This window comes from Dipteris shenzhenensis, chromosome 12 (assembly GCF_047967505.1).
Source record: "Dipteris shenzhenensis isolate YYH24624 ecotype China chromosome 12, Dip_SZ_1.0, whole genome shotgun sequence".
In the NCBI taxonomy this organism is placed as follows: domain Eukaryota; kingdom Viridiplantae; phylum Streptophyta; class Polypodiopsida; order Gleicheniales; family Dipteridaceae; genus Dipteris; species Dipteris shenzhenensis.
In genome coordinates, this window is record NC_141607.1 from 5080083 (window position 1) to 5105585 (window position 25503).

Consider the following 25503-nt stretch of genomic DNA (forward strand, 5'->3'; position numbering starts at 1 on the left):
AAGATATAAGAATTTATTTGCATGTGACAAACCTGTCCTGGCAACCTCGGGTTATCCAAAAAGGAATATTCCCTAAAGTGTATGGCAGGTCCATATATCTCCTCATCAAGGTTTTCTTGCATTCTGTTGACCTACAGAGAAGAGAACAAAGGCCATCAAGCAGCAGAATCATCCAAAAATATATAAATTCATAGAGAAGAAAGATACAGTTGAAAAATGTACAAAAATATAAATCTTCACCCAAAAATACGATACTATTTAGATACGATATGAGATATAAAACATATAAAACAGTAAAGGGAAACTAACTACTAGACATTGCTCACAAGAACAGTGCTACAAACTTAGGTGGTCTTCACATTTTTTTTCTGCATCCTCAACCCCTTGAACAATAAAGACCCAACATTGTTACAAAGAAAGAACCATATTTTTACTCAAAGTCTGTAGATTGGTAGAAAAGCTTGTCCATTCACAAGGACATTTTCAATTTACAAACCAATGTTCTATAAGATGGACATTTACATCTTTTATCTTCATACCTCACCTTTCGCTCCTAAATCTTTGGAGCATTGTGGTAAAACTTTCTAGGCATAGCTATTTTAATTTGCAAACAGCTAACCTGGAAAAAGAGCAAGCTAGTCAAAACCAGTCCTGTTTTTCCATCATAGGAACCCTTCTATCAACAATGACAAAAGTATGTTTCTTACTTGTGCCAATATTTAACCTATACAATTGCATGGCTTTGTATCAAACCTCTATGATTGTGTATCCGCATGCATGCGTGTGTGTGCGTGCGTGTGTGCGAGTGCGTGCATGTGCGTGTGGTGGTGTGGATGTGTGGGAATGGTGGGAGGATGGTCTAACTCCGACTTTCTTTTGTTTCTTATGGGAGCATATAGGCACTCCGCTCTGGCAGGCCTACCAAGAGATTTTTGACACAGGTTCCCTCCCCCAGTCCATGAGTCGCGGTTGGATCTGCTTACTCCCAAAAGGGGAGGGCAGGTCGGACATTTGCCAGTGAAGGCCGATTACCCTTCTAGACACTGCTTACAAGATCTTGGCCACAGTCTTGAGCTTGAGGTTGAGGCCCCACCTTCCAGATATCCTTCACGATACAAAGACTGGTTTTGTTCAGGAACGCAGTATCCTGGACAACATCTTTACTCTGCTCGATAGGACAAAGTGTTGGGCCAATTGGGCCCAAAAGTCATTGGGCGTCTTGCATCTCCCGGAAAAAGGTAGTCTTCACAATATCAATCCCGCTCTGTGGGCTGGGAATGAATAGGCAATAAGTCCCACGACGAAAGGTCCCTTTCAATGGCACCTTGTTGAAGGTAGAAACCCAATGTTGATGGAGGAACTCAACAAAGAAGAGGAAACAACAAAACAGCAAAGAGTCTCACAAGACACAGGGCAAGCTACTGCATGGGGGAGACACTTGCTCACCCTCTGTGGATGTTTCAGCTTGAAGATATGTAATGGGAGAAAGATCTTCGACAACACAAATAGCTTCTCATGCACAAGCACACATTGGTCTACTATGGTTGATTACCTCATAATTAACCCACACGCAACCCATTTATTTAAAAAATTGAGATTGATGATAAAGCACTTGAATCATTTTCCCTCTCCATGCACGGCATAACTAAAACACAAAACAGCCACTGAGGCCAGGACATCCCCCCAGATCAAGATGGACTACAGACAAAAACACCATGTGTATCAAAACACCTATAAAGCACCCTACACAAGCTGAAGTAGTGTGTTGAGTTGATAACCAGCTAAGAGACTCTCTAACAGAGGTAGCCCACACATGTTTTAATAAAGGAAAATGAAGGAGCAAAGGAATTTCCTGTAATAGCTGGTATGGTATGGAATGCAGAGATGCCAGACATGCATAGAACTCAGCAATAAAAGAAAAAACAGGGAGAGGGAATCCAAAACAGTAACCAGGAAAAAAAAAGAGGAGATTCCTGCAAAGCATACACCATACACAGGAGAGGTATAAACAGCTCAAAAGGAACCCGAGTAAATTCTTCAAAAAATTTCCATGCAAAAAAACCCAAAGGAGGGGCAAAAGGGAAGACATAATAGCATTTATCAAGAGCTTCTACAAGAGAGACCGGGGAGATGACAAGGAAACAAAGTCATTTTCTATCAAGGCACAAGGTATCATGTCAATTGAGGACATAAGAAATGGACTAAAGAGACTAGCCAATGGCAAGGCACTGCACCCTCAAGGCCTCCTTGCAGAAATTTTAAAATGGGGGGAACAAAAAATAAGAGAGACGATCACAATAGTAAGGAACAAGGCAATAGAAGAGGGGTTCCCACAAGAGTGGCAAACCAACAAAATAGTTCCCAAATTGGAAGGAGGGGGGGAAGAAAGGCAAGGACAAGCAGCCTAATGGCCAAGCTCTATGGCACGATCTAGGAACAGAAAATGAGTGAATGGGCGCACAGCAATGGGGCATGATCACCATCCCAAGCAAGTCTCAGGCCCAGGCATATGGTGGACCACCTAGTCACAATCAGAGCAATAGTAGAAGGGGCAACGGGTAAAGACAATGCTCTATATTGCTGCTTTGTAGACTTCAAGGAGTTTTGACATGGTCCCTAGAGAAAAGCTTTGGGGAATAGCAAAACTAGGGTCTCCAAGACCCAAGGGAAGCCACACTTTGACTGTACGAAAAGGTGTTGGATGAGATTGTGCATCACTAGTGAACGACTTCGATTGTACGAAAAGGTGTTGGATGGATTGCGCATCACTAGTGAATGACTCAAACTCATGCGTCAAAGTCACTATGAGCAGTGACATAGGCGTCACGCAAGGATGTCCCCTCTCACCAATCCTATTTGGGCTGTTCATTGATGAACTATATGATTGGATGATTACAGCCTACATACTCTCACCTGTTGCCATATGCAGATGACAATCCTATTTACAAAGGATGAACATGGACTACAAAGACACTTGGATCCTTTACACGAATTCTGTAAATTTGCTAGCGTGCCAGTAAACATCGCAAAGACCAAGGTTATGATCATTATTGGGATATGAATGTTTATCTAGATCTCTAGACTCAATCCCAAACAATAATATATATAGCCATGATTTTTCATATCAAAGGCTTTATTTGGGTCCTGTTTAGCCTATTTCATTACTTCCTCATTACTACCAATTATGACAATGTCATAAAGACAATGAGAACTATATTGCCTTTGTTATCATGCTTCGTATACAAATTATAATCTGAAAAACTCTTATTGAAGTCCTTTCCATGGAAATGTTTATCAATATTTTTATATCAAGCATGATGTGCTTGTTTCAAATCATACAAAGATTTTCATGTTTTGCAGAACTTTTCTCGCATAGACCTCTCTTTCATATCACCATTTAGAAAAGCGGTTTCAACGTCCATGTGATAAAGAGGCCAGCCCCATAATGAGCGGCAAGGGCTACCATCAATCTCATAGTATTATGTTTGGCTACTAGCACATAGCTCTCGGGTCACATTAGCCCTGGTTAGACGCAGAGCTATGGCCAGGAGACATGCCAAGGCTGCACCTTTGAGTGGCCGACAGCACTCTATCGCCGATTTCATGCCCCCATTGCCTCATCCCTCCTAATGTCCAAATGGTGATGATGATGATGATGGTGATGGTGATGATGATGAGATAGTCGACTACTGACATGACTATGTTGTACTTAGGATTTAGTACTGACATTCTGCATTTTTTGCATTTGCATTGGTGTGGATGCTCGTTTAGTAGCTCCACCACCACAGCTCATTTGTACCAAGTTTTTCACCGTCTCATAGACCCATTGGTCTTCCAAAGACTTTAATTTTTTTTTTTTTCAAAAAGAAGGGCTAATTATATTACTTCGAGACAAGGAATACAAGAGACTCAACAGCAATGCTGGAGCACAGGGATAACTCCCACCTGCGAAACTACAAGCCACACAGGGCTAAGCATAAAACTGTTACAAAATGCTGTCAACACAAAAAGCCCTAGTCTGGGTCTTCTGAAAACCAGTAAACCGCGAAACCAAAAAAGCTACGGATCCCTGATGAAGTGAATCCTGGAAGTACTAGAAAATCTTCGAGACAGTGAACCATCAACTGATATGACTCCTCTGAGTCAACATCCAGCAATCGAGGCCGACCAATAATCCCTGATGAAGTGAATCTTGGAGATACTTGTAATCCAAGCATGTATGGATCCCTCCTCCGCTGAGCTCCCGTCCATCGTGCCCGCGCGAGGGTGCCAATAGGAAGAGACCTGCCAGCATGAGCAACCACCACCTGACGGGGGGCGAGTCCGCACTCCAGTAGCCCGCTCCACGCACCTGCAGGCCTCAACCCACATGGGGAGCCTCCTCGTACGACAAGAAGAAGTAGAGCCAAAGGAGAAGGGATCCCTGAGGAAAGAGTCGAGGGCCGCCGCCCTGTGGGAAAAGAATCTTCGAGAAAAACTCTGAGTCTTGAGAAGCTTCGAGACCCAAGCAAGGAGGCCACTAGCCGACGCGACCCCTCTGGGTTGTTGTCCAAGGGCCAGGTCTTTCCAGCTCCAGTGCACCACTCGCGGCCAGGAGATGCTGATGGGACGAGGGCAGCACAACCACCACCACGGGGAGGCACGAACTGGACGGCTGGGGGATGGCCATGGCCGATGCTGCCAGGGCAACTCCAACTCCGGAAGAGCAGGAGAGTGCAGGGCAAACCTCCTCCCGCCAAAGAAATGCCACCGGGAAGGGAGAGACGCTTCCTGAAAGATGAACCTACTGCTGCTGTGAAAGTGCAAATGTGGAGGACCGCCAGGGCAAGGGAGACGGCTGAAGCCGAAGATACTCCCCTCCGAAGAAGTGCAAGGCCCCATGCCACAAGTGGCTCGACACCTCCAAATGCCCGAACACCCCCAACCCAGACGCTTTCTACTCCACGGAGAGGGAGAAGGGTGCAAAAGACCAACCTGGAAGACCACACTGCCACGGGAAGGAAGCCACCAACAAGCAGGCCAAGGCTGGGGATGCGCCATCCAGGAGAGGCTCACGGCTGAACCGGAGCAGGGGGGGCAGCCAGTTAGCAGGCGGGAGCACTCAGCAAGCGGAGGGGGCTTGCAGCAAGGCGAGCAGGGCGGCGAGCAGGGTGCGAGGGGAGGGCGCGGGGAGAGAAGGGTGGGAGTGGCAGGGCGGAGCCTAGGCAGCGCGAGGGGTGGGGGCAGCAGCGGGCGGGGTGAAGGTCGCGTCGCTCCCAAGGGATTGTAACATAGCACAGATATAAAGTACTCCAAAGACTTTAATAAACTTTCTTTCTTTCTTTTTCTTTTCTCATCGAAGTCAATGTCTTCTTTTTGGGCATGATCCTTTGCAACCAGCTTGGCTTTATACTTTTCCACTCATCATCACTCTGCATTTTAATCCGGTAGACCCATTTGTCATCGATGGAAATCTTTCTCATGGTAAATTTACTAGCTTCCAAGTTTCCTTTTGTATGATACCATCACACTCCTCTTTCATGGCTTCTTGCCACTTGGGCTATACTTGGCATCATATCTCTTAGGCTCGACTATATCTTTCATAGTAGTCATAAATGCACTCACATTATACCTTTGTAAGATGAGCAATAATAATTGATTTATTATCCAATTTTCTTATGTTGGCATCAGGAATCAGGATACGAGCATAAGCCGGGCAGCCAAACACCCACAAATGATCTATTCTAGGCTTTAAATCTGTAATGACAGCTCACAAGTTTTGTTCAATACAGCTTTTGCAGCATGCCAATCATGAAGTTACATAGCTGTATTTACTACTTCAGCCCATAAGTGTTTTGGTATATTATGGGCTTTCAGCATATCCCTAAATTCTCACCTAGAGTACGGTTCACTCATCTATTTTCTACTCTCCCCTTGCTGGATTCGAGGTTTGATCGTGAGACTCCAAGTTACTCCTCCTTTTTGTTTGCGGATCTTTCTGCAAAGAAGGCATATCACTTCCTGCTTCCACAGCCTTGGATTCAAGATTATGACAATCACTTTTGGCATCTGAATAAGTCCCTTTCTTGGTGGAGAACAACTCTTCGACGCATCTGGAACAGCAAACTCCCTCTCAAGCAAAGAGTCTTCCTATGACGTTGTTTGGCTAGGGCTTTACCGGTGGGATCTCCAAGTGCATTGCTTCCTCGACTTGCCCCACTTGCTCTCAGGCAAGAGAGACGGTCTTGCATCTATTTTGGACTTGTTCGCATGGGATTTTTTTTTTTCGAATGATGCCAAGGCTTCGAGCTCGTTTTCCATCCAATTCCTTTGGGAAGCAGTTTTGGTTTCTTGGAAGATATGCTTCTATCCTGGAGTATGATAATTTCTTCTCCTGGTGTCACTATTGGGCTCTTTGGGTGTCGTATCGTTCTCGTACCATTTGACTGTATGAGCACTCTTCAGTGAATGTCTTCCCACACTTTCGGGCTTCTTTGCTTCGGTCGATACAGGATGCTCATCCTTTGGAGACCTTCCTTAGGCCCAGTTGGAAGTTTTTTAATTACTATTTTTAGTTGAGTATAGCTGTCCCACTTTGGGACAGCTACGAATGTAAATGCTTTCTTGATGTAAAATTTCTTTTACAAAAAAAAAGAGAGAGAGTGTGTTTGTGTGTGCCTTCGCGCACGTGTGCACAAAGAGACAGAGAGAGAGAGAGAGAGAGAGAGAGAGAGAGAGAGATTAATGTCCACAGGAGACCTCGCGGGTCCATGGGACAAGAAAACACACACCAAAATCATCAACATCAGTTAGAGACTGAGAGTCTTTGGGGGAGTATATCAACTCAGCTCCAGTTTATTTAGATGCATAACTAGCTACTATTTTATCTTAGAAAAAAACGGCTTGAGCAACGTCAGTTTAAGATTGAGAGTCTTTGGGTTTAGATTTGAAATCACGGATCAAGGCTTGTCCATCCCTATATACTGCCCATTTTCCATCTTTGCGTGCATCCTTCACTTTAGTAAGTTCAACATTCCTTTGTTTGAGTTGATTTGGGGTAAGCTCCTCAGATATCCATACCTGTGTGCCTTTCAATTTGTTTGTCTGTTGGAGAATCTCGACTCTACCTACCCTCTCTGTGAACTCAACTTGTACTTGTGTTCCCTTTTGAGAGATCCAACTCATGTCAGTTTCATCCCATTCTATCTATAGTATTTCCTTCTTGAGACTTGTGATCTTCTCTTCTACTGTGTATCCCTCCGTAAAATTATCTGCAGGACATCCCATACAATCCTTTGGCAACCCCCCTATGCGCAATCTCTTCTTGTTTTTTGCTATGGCTTCCTACTCTGTTAACTCCGTATATAAATCTGCTTTGTTGATTTTGTTGTTGGCTAGCTGAATTGAGCTGAGTGGTGATCATCTTTTCGACCGTGGAGACAAGTGTTTGTGCTGGTGGAGATGAGCTGCATTTTTGTAAAACTTCAGCAATGATTTCCTGCTTACCTTCATTGTTTTCCAACTCCTTCACTTTCTTCCTGAGAGCTTTACTATAAGCCTGAGCTCTCTTACTTCCTGTGTTAGGTAGTAGATCTCTCTTATGGGTTTGGTCCAGGCCTTCGCTTAAAATGCAATGCATAAGGGCTGGGTGTCGCTGCTACATCGGAATAGGAGGGCTTGCTGAGGGGTGTTGTTGCAAATATCTTGGTCTTCAGAAATTCCATGGTGTCTGCTTTAAATGCAGGAGCCCTTTAGCTTGAATTGACCCCCTGAGGCTGATCCAAGGGCTCAGCTCGGCCTATGGGTGGTTCTCCCATGAACTGCTACTGCTGCAGAGGGTTGGAACGAGTTGGAGCGGAGGTGGAGTGGAGGTAGAACGGGGGTAAAGCGAGGTAGAACGGGGGTAAAGCGAAGTGAAGCGGAGGGGGTGCGGTGGACTAGCGGGGCTAGAGTGGAGGGCTAGCGGTAGCGGGGCTGGAGCAGAGAGAGAGAGAGAGAGAGAGAGAGAGAGAGAGAGAGAGAGGAACATGCCTAGACTCATCCTTTTAAAAGGCAACAAATAGTGTAGTTTCAATCTCATAATAGTAACTAATAAGGTTGAAGACCATAAACTCTATCACGCATAACATGGACTAGCTACTATGACGTTCCTACCGATGTCATTAGCGCCCAATGGTGGGTATAGACCATAGTATAAACAAATGTTCTCACACATACATATCTACACACCCACACACACTTGATCAACCATTTATATAAAAGTCTTCGTACTACCGAGTTTCTGTCAACACTGCAGAGGTGAAGGGCAAACTTAGTTGTGACAAAGGCTAGCACTATAGGAGAAGGCTAATCGATAAGTAGTCTACATTCTCTTCATTCAAGCTATAATTGCTTGTGAAGACTATAATATTTCATTTTGGTCTCTCCCAAACGAGTATTTCTAAGTAAAACATGCTTAAAAAAGAAAGATGATAGTGCGACACACCACTTAAGGTCGAAAAAGTTTATCGCTTATATAGCAAGAACATATATCTAGATGAATCCAAGAACACGCCCAGATGCATCATTTCAAACTTAACAAATAGTACAACACGATAGTCACTCACAAGGTTGAAAACCATAAACTCTATCATGCATAGTAGGGACTAGCTATTGGGTGTAGACCAAAGTATAAACAAATGCTCACACTATACATATATACATACAGATCCACGCACACTCAAGCATCCATTTTTATAGAAGTCTTTGTAGCGAGTTTCTGTCAGCACTCTAAAGGTGAACGGTAGACTCATTCGTGACAAAGGCTAGCACTATAAGAGAAGGCTAAATAAAAAATTGGTCCACGTTCTCTTCGTTCAAGCTACAACTTCTTGTGTGAAGACTATAGTATTTCATTTTAGTATCTCCCAAACGAGCATTTCTAAGCAATAGATGCTTAGAAAAGAAAGCTGATAGGGCAATGCACCACTTAAAATTGAAAGAATTTATTGCAATATCAGCGGGCCACATTGTTTTCACAAGGTAAAATTTGCGCATACAGCCTATATGTATATGTGTATATCATGGTCGTACAGTCTTTACGTGCATAGTGTTAGATGTGCATTAGGTGTGATCTTTGGAAGACTTTTATTTCTGAAATTTTAAGGTCCAAAAAAGTATTTTTTTAGAGTTTCAATATTCATGGGACATGTACAAAAGGATGATTGGGGCAGAGAAAGGGATGAGAGGGACTAAAGTCGACAGGGACGGCTGATAATTAAAGGGGGCTGAGTCTCAAAGAGGGTAGGGGAAAGGGGATGTGAGCATAGAGGACTGAGAAGGAGCGCTAACACTGAGAATGAAGGAGGGTTGAGAGGAAAATGGGTGAGAGGGGACTTGGAGAGAGACGGGAGGGAGAGCTGAGAATGAAGGGTGGGGCAGGGTTGACAGAGAGCTGACAGAGGGCAAAAGAGCTGAGAGGGGAGTGAGGGCTGAGAGAGGGCAAGGGGTTGAGAGAGGGCTGACTAAGGGCTGAGAGAGGCAAGGGGCAGATAGAGTTGTTAGTGAGTAAAGAATCGAGAGCTCTAGCAGACTCGAGAGCAGAATGAATAACAAGGTGTATGCAAAGGGGTTAAGTGGGACAACAGTGTTGTCTCGGTGAGTTTCACGGAAAACACCACCAAAAATAAAAAACTCCACTCCCACCCACCCACCCCAAAAAAAAGGGAAAAAAGGAGCACACCTTACGATGCGAAGGGTTCAAAAATGCCCTAAACGCTTTGAATGGCACCTTACGGTAAGGTGAGTGCACCTAATAAACCATGTTGTGAGTCTGTGTGTGTGCATGTGTCTATACATACACACATGCATGCATGCATGCATCCATATGCACATGCAAATGCATATACATATACGTATAATACACACACCCGGCGCGTGCGTGCACACACAATTTGGTGAAATCCAGACAATTATATGATCGAAAGTTGTCTACAAGAAGGAGAGCAATTAAATCTTTAGAAAACTCGCATATATTCCAGGTACTAAGAGTAATCCAACCCCACACACACACTTCTTTTTTTTTTTGGGTGAAACCACTGTAATTATATCAAGAAAAAGTTTTTACAATGAGAATAGTCTAAAGAAAAGACTATTCTGAAAAATCAAAAGCAGAGAAATCAATAAAATATCCAAATATAGAGCCACTTGGATATAGAGCCACACCCACACACTTTTTTTGGGTGAAATCTTTGATTGATTATATTATATGAGTAGCAACCTCAAAACAAGGTGCTACAATAACATCAACTGAAAATTTCAATATATGCCAAAAAGACCTCATGATCTATAACATAAATTAGCTCATTCAACCTCGCATCCATTTGAATAAAATTTGTAATAGAGTCAACTTTGTTATCTTGGGTATAAGTCCATCTCCTTTTACATTAGGGCCACATGATCGAAAAGGCACATACATCATCCAGATCATGTCAATCACTAGGGTTGGCCACACATTACACATTACTTCTGCTACCTATAATGACGATTTTCCATCACATGAAAAAAGAACAATCTTCTGCTGTGGTTCCTGTTGTTTTGTAGCAAGAAAGGACTTACTGCCTGTACTTGTTTGAAAGTCTTTTGCAATATTCTTTTTCGTCTATGAGTAATTTTGCACAGTTGATCACCCTCCCTATTAATATGGCTTACTCTTACATAACACCAATCAGCGATAAGGATGTTCTATTTCAAATGATCAGGTTGTGTCACCACAATGTAAATATCCTAAGTAAAAGTATAGTTGACCATTTATTTGATCATAATTAAAGAGTTTTCATATGTGTTAATTATGGTCAAAGAATTGACTACGGTCAAAGATACTTGACCCTGGTCAAGTAAACCTGACTTCAGTCGGGAGACTTGGTTTATTACCAAGAGGGTTAACTGCGGTTAACCAGAGAACTACAGAGCTGACTACGGTCAGAGAGTGTTGACTCCGGTCAACGAGACTTGGCATGCACCAAGAGGGTTAACTACGCTTAACCAAGATGTGCCAACTTCGGTTCAAGAGTTGTGCCAACTTCAATTGGAGAGACTTGACTATAATTAAGGCGCCTCGACCTTTGGTCAAAGCCCCTTAATTATGATCAAGAGCGTTGAATTCGGTCAACCAGAGAATAAATATATATTTTTATATTTGTTATGTGTGCACATGTGTTCAGTGGGGACGCCCACCGTGACTAGAATTAGTCCACAGTGTGTTATTTGCATGCAAAGCGCTAACAATTAATGGGTGCCATGGTGGTGCGCTTTAATTAATTGTTGCAGGTACTAGGAAGAGTGATTTTCCTAAGCGCAATGGAGCCTAACACGAGTCTAGGAGGCGGTTCATGTGACCAAGTGCTTCGAAGACTCCAGAGTTGCCCTTAGTGGCATGTAATTAGGAAAGTAAAGTAGAATTTGACAAGTGGCTTGTTGCCAAGAAAGGGAGCCTAAGAGCTCATGTAATGATTTCATTTTTGTTACGTTTGGATTTTATGCATGTACAGCTTCTACGCTGAACTCTTGTACTTGATTTCTCTCTTATGAATAAAAACCTTCGGTGGGGTCCAGCCTGACGATTGTCATGGGCCCTAGTGTATCTGTTGAGAGAGGGAGAGAGGGAGAGAAATGAAAGTGTCTTTGCTGTATTTTACGTGGAAGGTTTTGACTGTCCTCTACGAGTAGATTACATTGGTATCAGAGCCTGCTTTCGAGGCTTTTTCAAGCTTTGACGATCGGGCAGATAGAGTGTGAAGAGCGCAAGTGTTTGAGGTTACACAGAGCTAGGCACTAATGAATTTGTGACGAAAAATCTATGCTTGATGAAGCCACCTTGATCGCACTCTTGTTGGTAGATGCGATGAGTGCAGCAACGATTAGTAAGCATGGCCATACTCTCTATGCCAAGGCTCGGACAGGGATTAGCGTAGCAGCGCGGGACCATGAGCAGAGGAAGAAGATGAAATGAACAAGAAGTAAGTAGTTCTGTTGACGGAAAGACTGACGCAGAGATTCCGTTCACGTAGCAAGTACAAGCCACGAGATTTTATTCGGAGGTCTCGTCGTGATCAGAATATTTTGTTCATCGTTTGGAGTCTCTGATGTTGTGCGTCAAGTTGCGGGCGTTGATTCGCAATTGCTAGAAAGGTGTAGAGAGGGTGTAAAGCAGCGGGTCTAGCCATCGTTCCATTTTTCGGTGATGCTGAGCGCTGACAGAAGTCCTGCGATGGAGGTCACTAGAAGGCGCAGGCGCGATGCGCGACGCTGCCCAACCAGCCAAGGTCTGAAACCTTAGGCATACGTGGCTTTTGCTGATGTGCCCAGGGTGCCAGCTAGGAGTACACGTGGCAAATGAGCAGCAGGCAGGTGACGTGGCAGGTATGCATAGAGCTGACGTGGCGCTTACACATGGCACATAGGTGATATGGCGGCCACATGTGCGAGCTGACGTGACAACCAACAGGTCCAGCTGACATGGCAGACACACATGGATGCTGACGTGGCAATGGGAGCTAATGCTGACGTCGCAGCACATGCAGGGTGATGACATGACAGGACACGTGGCAGCCAAGTGGCAGACCTGGGTCAGAGCAACCCCTGTCAAGATTAACTACAGTTAGTCAACCATGGTTTTGTTAACCCTGGTTAAAGGTTCTATTAGTTGGTCTAACCAAACTAGACTGGTTAGTCAAACCAGGTCTGACCAACTAGCCTTAGTTTTAGTTAACCAGACCATAGCTGGTTAACTAGACTACAGATGGTTGGGGTCCAGTTGAGAGCCAACCAGACCAGAGCCAGTTAGTCTGGTTAGAGTAACCAGCCGGTTACCCATCCAGTTACTGTCAAAAAAAAAAAGAAAGTTGCAAAGACTGTTTCTGCTAGCAGTTTTCACTTATCTGAGAAAGTATTTACTGTCAGGAAAAAAGCAGAAATCAGAGATTTGCAGAAAAAGAGTATGCATGCCTTTGAGCAGTGAAAAGAGGGAAAAACAGATGCTTTTTGAAGCCATTTGCAGCAGCCAGAAAAGAGGCACACAGCTTTAAGTTTATGCCTTGAGTTGACAGCCCAGTACTGGCATAGAATGTGAATGCAAGACACCTCTTGTTGAGGTAATTTTTCTCTTTGAAAATCAAAGGTTGTGCGCATTAGTTGCATACACAGTGTGTGTGAGAAACTTGCAGATCTCAGACGAGTGGTAAGAAAATGGCTCAACCACCTATCCAGAGGGATTCACAAGATGGGGATGCACATCCAAGAGAGAGAAGTGTGCAGCAAAATCAGCAAGAATTTGAGCAGATGGTACCCACTCGTATACAAGAGATGGAAAATCTCACAAAGGATCCAAGAGCTCAGCATTTGTTTCAAGCAGAAACTATGCCTAATGCAGCTTATGATGTGCCAATGCTAGAGGCACACTCTCGTGTACAGCCAGAGAGAGAGAGATCTCATAGGGGACGGTCTCATAGCAGGAAGAGATCGAGGCATCATCACCGATCTCCCAGTCCTTCACCGTCTACCTCGAGCTTGACTTCTGTATCTTCTTCTTTATCAGATAAACCAGCTAGAAAAAGAAGGAAACACAAGAAGTCTAGGAAGAGTAAGTCTTCCAGAGAGACCGAGGAATTCAAAGAGGGAGGTAAATCTGTCAAGTTTATGACCTATAATGGACAATATGGTCATACAAACAAAGCATTGTAGTTCATCAGGTAGTTTGATGTTGCATTCGGTACTGGAAAGTTTTCAGAATCCTCCAAGTTAAGAATGGTCAGTTTGCACTTGACAGCGACAGCTAGTGCATGGTGGATTGCACAGACCACAGATGGGTCAGCCCCAGAGAAGTGGAAGGACTTCAAGAAAGCCTTCTACCAGCAGTTTATGCTTAAACAGTTTAGAGACCATGTTCTTCAAGATTGGGATAGTTTGCATATGGATGCAGGAGATACAGTGGATGTGTACAACCAAAAGTTTTGGGATGCTTATTTGCAGGTTGCACCTTTCAAAAAGATCTTCAAAGGAACCTAAATGAGAAAGTATATAGCCAGTCTCAGTCCAAGAATTCAGGCAATAGTGAATGCTTTGGGGGCAAAGAACATTCAAGACCTTATGCATTCAGCTTTAGTAGCTAGTCTTGTGCCGTTAGAAGATCCATCCACAGTACTATCCTTGCATGCAGGACATGCTGAAAAGAAGAAAACTGATTTTTCAGAAATAGTATCCCAAGATTGAAAAGAAAGGGTTTCAGCCTCAGAAGCCGAGGGGTACTCAGTTTTCAAAGTCATATAAAGGCAAATCCCCATTCACTCCTGAACAAATAGCAGAATTCCGCAGAGATGGGAAATGCTTTAAGTGTGGCAAAGAGGGACATGTGGCTGCCCAGTGCCCAGAAAAGCCTTCAACTTCGAAGGGAAAAGAGGTAGAGAAGCCGCGGGGACCGCAAAAGCCAATGGTAGGAGGAATTCCTGACATACTGGGTCATGTTTCAAACCCAGAAGAACGAGAATTGTTGCTATCATGGGGCAAAGTCAGAGACCAGCAAGTGCTGATTTTATTTGATCCAGGGGCTACTGATAATTTCATATCAGAGGACCTAGCCTTGAGGCTGGGAATAAAAACGGAGGAGTTGGGTAGGGCGATCAGATGTTCTGTGGAAACCCTGTGCCAGTCACTCCCTTGATAGGATCAGGAAGACTTCTTCATTTCTCCACTGAAACATCATGATGTAGTCTTGGGTATGCCTTCGTTTCATCGCAAGGCACTGAAGTTGACTCTTCCTGAAAGAGTGCTGGAGTTTGTACATAGGGGCAGAGTATATCGTGTGGTTGCTAGGAATAGAGGGGAAACTATTCCCATTGTATCAAAGAGTTCTGTTGGAAAAGAAATAAAGTCTGCAGTTTCAGCTTACATGATTTTTGTAAAAGAGAGAGATGTGGAAATGCATGCTGAAATAAGTGAGGCAGATCAGAATAAAATTCAGTTCCTTGAAAATTTTAAAGATTGCTTTTTTGACGCTTTGCCAGGGGAGCTACCCCTTAAGAGACCTGAGGATCATGGCATAAACTCATTTTTGGCAGCGAGCAACCCAATAGGCCCCATACAGAGTTAGTGCAACTCAGCGAGAAGAGATTATGACTTGTGCAACTCAGCGAGAAGAGATTATGACTCAGGTGCAGGACTTGTTGTCCAAGGGGTTGATTCAGCCCAGTTCTTCTCCTTTTTGTTCCCCTGTACTGCTAGTACAGAAGAAAGATGGCTCATTCCGTATGTGCGTCGATTACCGTGCACTGAAAAAAATGACCATCAAGAATAGATTCCCTATTCCGCGCATTGATGATGTGCTGGACCAGTTAAATGGAGCTTCAGTTTTCAGCAGGATAGACTTAAAGAGTGGCTATCACCAAGTGAGGATACAGTCTCAGGATGTGCACAAGACATCGTTCCGCACTACTTTTGTGTTGTATGAATATCTGGTGATGCCTTTGGATTGACAAATGCCCCAGCTACTTTCAATAGGATGATGGATCGTATCTTCCGACCCTACAGACAGTTCACTGGTACCTTCTTCGATGACATAATTGTCTTTTCTAAATCCGAAGAAGAGCACAAGGAACATCTTGCTATAGTGTTTCAAGAGCTGAGAAATAATCAGTACTATGCAAACAGCAAGAAAAGTGAATTCTTCCTAGAAGAAATCCATTACTTGGGGCATATAATATCCAAAGATGGGATACGGATGGATCCGACAAAGATTCGTGCCATTCACGAATGGCCAGAGCTGAAAACTGCTGTCCATGAAGTTCTAAGTTTCCTGGGCCTGTGTTCTTACTACAAAAGATTTATCAGACATTTTGCGGATATAGCCGCTCCACTCCACGATCCTATTAAAAAAAATGCAGCTTTCAGATGGGGAATTCCTCAAAAGATAGCCTTTACCACACTCAAAGAGAAGCAAACTACAGCGCCAATCTTAATCGTTCCAGATTTGTATCAGCCATTTGATGTGGATTGTGATGCTTGTGGGGAATGTGTTGGGGCTGCATTGCATCAGAATGGTCATGTGGTGGCCTATGAGAGCAGGAGACTCTGGGATGTAGAGAGATATTTGGGAATCTATGAGAAAGAGTTAATCCATGCCATCCATACATGGAAGCACTATCTTTTGGGTGTAGATTTTACTGTTAAAATAGATCACCAAAGTCAGAGATATTTTCTAACTCAGACAAAACTTTCCGAGAAGCATATGAAATGGGCAAATATGCTGTCAATGTATCATTTTCAGATTGTCCATACCCCAGGAATTTGGAACAGAGTGGCAGATGCCTTGTCCCGAAGACCCCAGGTCAACAATGTGACTATTGCTTATCATCAGGACCTGGAAGGCATGAGGGAGCAATATGCTAATGATGCAGATTTTAGCGAGATTTTACAGCAAATGCAAGAGGGGCAGTCCACTAGTCACTATTCCCTGAAAGATGGGTATCTAATGAAAGATGACTGCCTATGCATCACCCAGGAGATGAGGAAAAAGATTTTGGAGGAATGCCATGCACCTCCCTATGCTGGACATAGAGGAATTACAGCAGCAACTCTAGCCTTAGAGAGGTATTTCTTTTCGCCAGGGATGCGGAAAGATATACATCAATTTGTTACTGAATGCCTCACGTGTCAAAAAGTGAAGTATGATAGACGGAAGGCCCCTGGCCTACTTATGCCTCTTCCCGTGCCTCAGGCACCGTGGGAAAGTATTACAATGGACTTCATTTTTTATTTGCCAAGATCAAAGTCAGGGAATGATGGGATTTGAACTATCATTGATAGATTCAGCAAGCAAGCTCATTTCATTCCGGTTCGCAAAACCATAAAGGCAGATCATATGGCTAAGCTTTTCATGGCACAGATCTTTAAGCACCATGGTATGCCTAAGTCCATTGTCAGTGATCGAGATCCCAGAATGACCAGTCTATTCTGGAGAGCTTTATTTGATAATATGGGGACGAATTTGAATTTTTCTTCTTCTTTCCATCCCCAAACAGATGGTCAAAGTGAAGTAGCAAATTCTATAGTATTGGATATGCTGAAATACTACGTGGGTGACCAAGGTTCAGACTGGGAAAAGTACCTACCATTGGTAGAGTTTGCTTACAATAATACAATGCACAACTCTACAGGGAAAGCCCCCTTTGAGGTCATTTATGGGAAGGTGATTCTGCCACCTATCCTGAGGACCAAGGATGAAATATTTGCAGCTGATCAGTTTGTGAGAGAACTCCAGACAGCTTACAGCCAAGTCCGGACAGCAATTGAAAGGTCTCAAGAGAAGCATAAAAGAGCTGTAGATAAGCATAGGAGACAGTTAGATCTCAAGGAAGGGGATTGGGTACTTTTGAAGTTCGAGAAAGCTAGGCTCCGTAAGTTTAAAGGCAAACAGAAAGTGTATGCAAAGTTATCTCCCAAATACTATGGCCCTTTCAGTATTACAGAAAGAATAAATGAGGTTGCATTCAAGTTAGCATTGCCAGAGCATTGGAGGATTCACAATGCATTCCATGTGAGTCTTCTAAAGAAATTCCAGGGGCCAGAGCCTACAGAGCCAATATCAGAGGGTCCACCAGAAGTGGATGAGCTGGAGGAGGTCCTTCAGCCAGAGCAGATTCTGTACCATATTGTACGCAAAGGCCCTCAGGGCAAGGAGTTTTACAGGTATCTTGTAAAATTCAAGAATTATACAGCATTAGATGCCAAGTGGATGGATGAAGACATGTTATCCGATCATCCACAGCTTCTGGATGTTTACAAGGAAGCTTTTCAGTTGAGGTCAACTGAATAGAAGCCGAGGGGATGCCACCACAATGTAAATATCCTAAGAACCAGAGAATAAATATATATTTTAATATTTGTTATGTGTGCACATGTGTTCAATGGGGACGCCCACCATGACTAGAATTAGTCCACAGTGTGTTATTTGCATGCAAAGCGCTAATAATTAATGAATGCCATGGTGGTGCGCTTTAATTGATTGTTGTAGGTACTAGGAAGAGTGATTTTCCTAAGCGCAATGGAGCCCAACAAGAGTCTAGGAGGCGGTTCACGTGACCAAGTGCTTCAAAGACTCCAGAGTTGCCCTTAGTGGCATGTAATTAGGAAAGTAAAGTAGAATTTGACAAGTGGCTTGTTGCCAAGAAAGGGAGCCTAAGAGCTCATGTAATGATTTCATTTTTGTTACGTTTGGATTTTATGCATGTACAGCTTCTACACTGAACTCTTGTATTTGATTTCTCTCTTATGAATAAAAACCTTCGGGGGGGTCCAGCCCAACGATTGTCCTGGGCCCTAGTGTATCTGTTGAGAGAGGGAGAGAGGGAGAGAAATGAAAGTGTCTTTGCTGTCCTCTACGGGTAGATTACAGGTTGACCCTTTTGCAAGGCAGTATTGATTAATTTATTCTTGTTCTACACAACAAAATTGTTTTCGCAATTATGTTACTTATCATTGGACTTTGTATCATAACTCAATGAAGGTCTGCTGCAGCATCGTCAACAAGGTTGTTTGCACTTCAAGAGTTGAAAAGTTCCCTCTCATTTTCGAAAAATGAATAAATTATGATCTCGAGTAATGCCTCCTGCCTTCCCTATGAACAAAATCAGAATACATCTTTCTCTGAGGATATCTATTAAACAAATACCTGATAAACACCTGTTAGAATATGAAGCCAAGTTGAGTCAGTTTGGTATGTTCTAGTCTAGTGTGGCCTAATCAAGTATCAAGCTACAAGCTCTTTGGTCTACATGTGAGTACTCTCATTTTTGTTCATTGCTCTAGTCATTTCATTTCCATTTCATTATGTCTCCTTTTGAGTATTACACATTATTAAGCCCACGCTTGGACTTTTAAAACCAAAGTTGTCACAATCTTGTAGTACATTAGCCTACCCTCTCTCTCCCCCTCTTTCCACCGTGTTCCTTCAACACTATCTAACCTTTTAAAGCATAATCTTTCCATTGAAACATGTCTGGACAATCATCTAAATCACACAATAAAATTTCTTCATAGAATTTTCCAAGCTTCAGTTCAGCCCAAGTTGTGCTTCATTTGTGCAAAATTCACATTACAGAAAACACAAACATTCTAACAGCATCCAACTGTCCAATGACTGCATTAACCACAACTGAAGCATTTGTAAAACTAAAATTCCCACCTAATTGTCATGCCAGCAGCCACAACGTACAATGAATCCAACATAAAACTAAGTGAATGCTGACAAAGTCACCTCAAAGACATGGTCCAATGGACACAGAAAGGGTTGTCTTGTTTTTGTGCCTGGAAGTACCCCTGGGTGTCCGAACCACAAGCGATCCAGTCTGCACCACAATTCAGGCATTACCTGCACAGAATTTCCGAGGGCAGTTTTCAATCAAAACAACCTTCATACCTTCTATCAAAATACCATATGCTTCCGGCAATGACAGAGTGATCAAATAATCTGGACTGTTAACATTTAGCTTCTAAGAGCATATGATGAGTCTAGGGAGAAAATCCATGGCTAAAGACAAGGACATAGAAGGAGGCTCGCTTAAAACTGACTAAAACAAAAGGAAGGACAATTGTAATTACAAGTAATTTTTAAAAAGAGTTTATAACTGCATGATAATCACCTCACGATTAAGAACGATACATATCACTCAGGGAAAACTCTGATATTAAGCACACCATAGTGATAGACAGCAAACTGCACCTAGCTTTGGCACCATTTTGAGGGTTTAAAGTAAGAACACACGAGGAGGAAATTAGTGCATCGTCAGAGATATTTTGGTGTGCTTTCTTGTGTGATTAACTCTAGAAAAGAAGAGAATCTGAGGCTACAATTCATAGAGACACCACTGTTCAAGGAATGATCAAACACTCAGATGAAGTCAATGAAAGAAGAGATGAGTTTAGGCTATATGGTTTATGGGCTGAAGTAGTTAGTGATAAAGATTCCAAGAAATGTTGAAGAAGTTGGACACTCAACTCAATATGAGTCGACTGATTATCTCAAGTCAATGGACAGACTGAGCGAGTAATCAGACATTGGAAGACATCTCAGAGCTTATGTCTGCTTAAGGCAGTCTGATTGGGGAGAATATCTTCCATTGTTGAAATTTGCTTAGCAATGCTAAGCATTTAGCCACACAAACCAGTTCATTCATGTTGATGTATGCATACGAGCCTAGAGCCCCATGGGTAGTTGGTTTGCAGTCTTGCAAATTTGCAAGGCAAAGGCAAAGCCACAAATTAAAAGACACTCAGATTTGGATACCAGAAGAGCTCACTCCTAATCAGCTTAAACAAAGAGCTACGGAACTCAAGCAACAAAATCACAAACATGCTTTGAACATATTAACACTCCACACTTTATTTACTCTGTCTGACAAAGCTACATTCTTCAATCCTTGACAAAAACAAAGAAATTCCCTCTGTTTCACAAGACGATGAGACAATTAATGCTCAACTTGTACTTGTGTTTTGTTTGTCGATTTCTTTATGATTCTAACACTCACAAGTGTCTAGAATCTCTATCTACAACCCATCTATACTAGTGTTTAAGAGCATTTTGGGTCCTTTGCAAAATTAATAAAGTCTCCTCCTCCTCCTCCTCCTCCGCCCCCTCTCACCTTGATCTGAACAATCTTTGCAACCCCTTCTCACTCTCCATTTCTTTTCCTTCTCTTTGTTTCTCTTAGCAGAATTCTTTGTTGTCAAATGACAAGCTATTGCCTGGAGATTATAGAGGAGGAGGGAGGGACCTGGGTAGACTGGTCCTGCTAAGCACCAATTTTCATGCTTGATTTTTAAGTTGAAGGACCAGAAACAAGATTTGGTGAAAGAAAGAAGGCTCACCTCTTCTTTTTTTGGTATTTCTCTACTTTCCCTTTCTCTACTTTCACTTTCCCTTCCTTTTTCTAAAGTTTCTCTCCTCCTTTCCTTTCCTTTTCTTTCTTGAAAGAAAGAAACAATACACAAAAAACAATCATGAAAGAGAAGAGTATGAAAGCTATAACTATTATTTTTGTGCTTTCTCTTTGTTTGTAGGCTTCTCTTTGTTCCCTCAATCCAATCCCTTTGGAAAGTCGCTTCTCCAAACTCCTCATGGAAGTGAATGGACATCTTTAGCCTGCACCGAGCTGACAGTACGGAACTGTCAGTACGGATCCGTACTTGCAGTAGGTCAAAATGCAGCACAAGTAGTTGGAGCTGCTGCTCCAGGAGCTTCCACAATAGAGCAAAAAAGATGGGATTCTAGAGATGCACAAGCTCTATCAGTGATTTCTCTCTCTGTCAAGAGGTTCATTATACCTCACATTCGGTCATGCAAGACATCAAAGGAAGCTTGGGAGATATTAGAGAGTATGTTTGCAGCAAGAATGATGCCAGAGTTTCCTTTCTGAAGCGAGAGCTTTCTCATACGCATATGGATGAGGGAGATTCCATGATTTCATTTGAGGGAGCAACTGCTGTATATTGATGAATTCATTCCGGATTCAAAGATGATTACCACCACTTTGAATTGTCTTCCTAAGTCCTATCTTGGTTTCCACACCTCGCTGAATTTGTCATTGAGGGGGGGTAGCAATCCTCTCTCCTTTCACGAGTTGGTAGTACTTATGTTACAAGAGGAGCACACACAAAGAAATATGGCAACCAGGGCTGGCGAGCATGCCATGCTTTCCAAGTTCAAGCCCAAGGGAAAAGGGCAGCAAAAGCAACATGCCAATCAGCCCTCACATCAGCATAAAGCTGATTCAGGACAGCCCTCTTATAAGGCTAAGGGTGATGCAGATAAGCAGAAAAAGAAGGGCATTTGTCACTCTTGCAAGAAGCCAGGTCATTATATTGGTGAATGCAAGAAGCGCATAGCTAAAGAAAAGAAAAGGGATTCAGGTATGGTTGTGTCAGATGCATCAGCTCCTTCACATGATGGGGGAGATGTTGCGGCCAACTTTGTGGAAGAGCACTATGCCTTACTTTAGACTTTTCAGTGGGTAGTTCAGATGCTACAGCCACTAATGATGATGACCCTTATGCTTTCTTGACTTGCAGTTATGATTCTTCAAAGGATGCATGCTCTCTCAGTGTCAATGAGACACAGAATACTTAGTATTTTGATAGTGGTGCTTCAAATCACATCACTTCTAAGAAGAGCCTATTTGCATCTCGCATCCTCCACCTACTAAAAAGAAGGTGACTTGTGCAAATAATTCTTCTTATTCAGTGTGTGGAGTGGGGGACATTATTCTTGTGAGAGTTTGGGGAGAGAGAGAGAGAGCGAGAGAGAGTGAGCTTGAGAGCTGAAAGCTTGAGAGCTGAGTTGCAATAGAAGAGTGTAAAAGAGTACAACTGAAAGAGTTAGAGATAAGGTTTTGTCCTAGTGACAAAACCTTAGTAGTCACTAGACATAGTTAGTGAACTAACTGCGGTTAGGGGGAAAAAATGAAGGAGATGGAGAGAGTGAGAGCTTGAGAGAGTGTGAGAGTCGAAAGCTTAGAAGCTGTAGTTGCAAAATAGAGTGTAAAGAGTACAACACAAAGTAGAGTTGATAAGGTTTTGTCATAGTGACAAAACCTTAGTAGTCACTAACCATAGTTAGTGAACTAACTGTAGTTAGGGGGAAAAACCTCTAAATGAGGGAAAAGTGCCCCTAACTAACTTATTATATTACATTGGTCACTGCTGAATTATATCTATAATTCCAACACCCCCCTGCAGTGCCAATGTCATGTACAAGGCTGATCAATCACCAAACGGATATAAGTTCAGGGCACTGCGAAATGCCTCGAACTTCTCACGTGGTAGTGCTTTGGTGAAAATATCTGCAACGTTGTCATGTGTGGACACAAAGATCATACTGATCTCTCCTGCATGCAACTTCTCTCTGACGTAGTGATAGTGAACTTCAATGTGCTTCGTGCGAGCATGAAACACTGGATTCTTTGCCACTGCAATGGCACTCTGACTATCAGTGAGAATTGGAGAAGGACCCTCCAAAGACAGATGAAGATCAGCAAATAAACGTCTCAGCCAGACACATTCAACTGTTGCTGTGAAAGCTGCCCTGTACTCAGCTTCACATGATGAGGTAGCCACTGTAGATTGTTTCTTGCTCAGCCATGAAATGCAAGATTTTCCCAAAAAGAAACAATTGCCACTAGTGGACTGCCTAGTGTCATAATCACCAGCCCAATCTGAATCACTGTAGGCATGCATCTGCAAGTCACCCCCCCTGGGAAATAGTAAGCCAAAAGACTTGGTGCCTTGCAAGTAACGAAAGATGCGCTTAACTGCCTGCCAATGCATAGTTTTGGGGCTGTGCATGTACCTGCTCACCTGAGATACTGCAAACTGAATATCAGGCCTAGTATTGCAGAGATATATGAGGCATCCAACAGCTTGACTGTAAAGTGTGGCATCAACTGATTCTCCTGCATCATGCATTGTGAGTTTCAGCCCCGGTTCCATAGGAGTAGATATGGGCTTACACTCTTGCATGTTAAATCTGTCCAAGAGTTTCTGAACATACTTGGACTGAGACATAACAGTGCCACGTCTCTCATGAGAGAACTGGATCCCCAAATAAAAGTGAAGCAGCCCCAAATCTGACATATCAAAGTGGGTCTGCAAATCAGTTTTGAAATCTGCAATTTTGTCGTCATTGGACCCTGTGAGCAGTAAGTCATCAACATAAAGAAGGATGACTAATATTTCCCCCCCATCCATCTTGATGTAGAGGGTGCTCTCAGTAGGACTATTGTGCAGCCCCTTGCTGGTCAAAAAGGCATGTATCTTGGCATACCATGCACGAGGGGCCTGTTTCAGCCCATATAAAGCTTTATTAAGCTTGCAGACTTGAAGTGCATTTGCTGTAATTCCAAAACCCGGAGGTGGTTTGACATACACCTCTTCCAGCAAGTCCCCATTTAAGAAGGCTGTTTTGATGTCCAACTGATGAACATTCCACTCAAAATGTGCAGCCATTGCAATTACTGATCGGATGGTAGTCATCCGGGATGTAGGAGCAAAAGTCTCCTCATAATCTATGCCCTTTTTTTGAGCATAGCCTTTAGCAACCAGCCTGGCTTTATATTTGTCAATGGAGCCATCTGGCTTCCGTTTGACTTTAAATACCCATCGTGTGCCAATAGCATGTTTACCCTGTGGCAAGTCCACAACATCCCAAGTCTGATTTTTTGCAATGGACTGCAACTCATCGTGCATGGCATTCATCCAATGCACATTACCTTGTGCCTCTTCAAATGTGGCAGGCTCCTCTTCATCAAGGAGAGTACCTGCATATGCTGATTCCACTGAATTAGCACCTTCCATGTGCCTTGCTGCACTGCGAGTCCTGCCAGGTAACGGAGCATCAAGTTTACTCTCCCGGAGAGTCTGTAACAGCCAGTTTGGGACTGTTTTTGCTGATTGTATGTCTGCAATTTCTTGCTGTACCACTTGTTCCACTTCCTGTGGAGGAGGCATGACATCCCTTGGCGGAGCTGAAGCAATTGAAGGTTGCTGTAAATTCTGATTTGGATCAGAAAAATCAGCAGGGGAACCCAAAGCAATGGGTAGCAACCCTTGAAAGACATCTTCTGAAGGTGAAGGCATTTGAAAATCAGCCTGAGTGTAAGCTGAATTTTCAGAGAATATCACATCTCTACTTACAATGATTTTGCGTGTAGCAGGATTGTAGAGACGATACCCCTTGCTTTCCGCACTGTATCCAACAAATATGCATTTGATGGCTTTATCTGACAATTTGTGCCTAAATTCAACTGGCACATGTGCATAGGCAAGGCATCCAAAGACTCGGAAGTGATCCACTGAAGGCTTCCTGTCATTCCAGACCTCAAAAGGAGTTTTTGTTTTTAAAGCCTTAGTGGGAGCCCTGTTCAAAATGTAATTGGCACACATCAAACCCTCTAACCAGAATTTATGAGGCATGTGTTTGCTTTTCAGCATACATCTGTCCATCTCCATGAGGGTTCTATTTTTCCTCTCAGCTTTGCCATTTTGTTGAGGGGTCAGCTTGACTGTGAGCTGATGCACAATACCCTTTTGTTTGAGAAAAGCATCAAATTCTGCAGATAGGTATTCCCCATCTCTATCCGTGCGTAATGTCTGTATCTTGAGCCCTGTTTCATTTTCAACCATGGCTGAAAAGTGTTTAAACACTGTGAACACTTCAGATTTCTTTTTCAGCCCATAAACCCAAGTAAAATTGGAGTAGTCATCAATAAATGTGACAAAGTAGAGATGACCACCCAATGAAGGAGTCCTCATGGGACCACAGACATCACTGTGTATAAGCTGCAATTTGCGAACAGCTTTAACTGAACCATCCTTCTTGAAGGGAAATCTATGCATTTTACCTAAAATGCACCCTTCACAGGCATGTGGAGGAGGTATCTCAAGAGGTGGCAATGCATCAACCATTGAAAATTTCTGAAGTGTCATTAAGCTGTTGTAATGCAT

The 25503-nt window shown here is 43.0% G+C and overlaps 1 protein-coding gene across 1 annotated transcript in view; it reads right to left on the reverse strand.

Moving 5' to 3' along the window:
• Window positions 1-25503, reverse strand: part of XEG113 (xyloglucanase 113) — an 85919-nt gene that overhangs the window by 13429 nt on the left and 46987 nt on the right. The window contains exons 9-10 of the mRNA XM_087382449.1: window positions 19265-19378; window positions 33-131 (exon numbers count right to left, since the gene is read on the reverse strand). Coding sequence (XP_087238575.1) covers window positions 33-131; window positions 19265-19378 — 213 coding nt within the window. The remainder of the gene's footprint in view (window positions 1-32; window positions 132-19264; window positions 19379-25503) is intronic.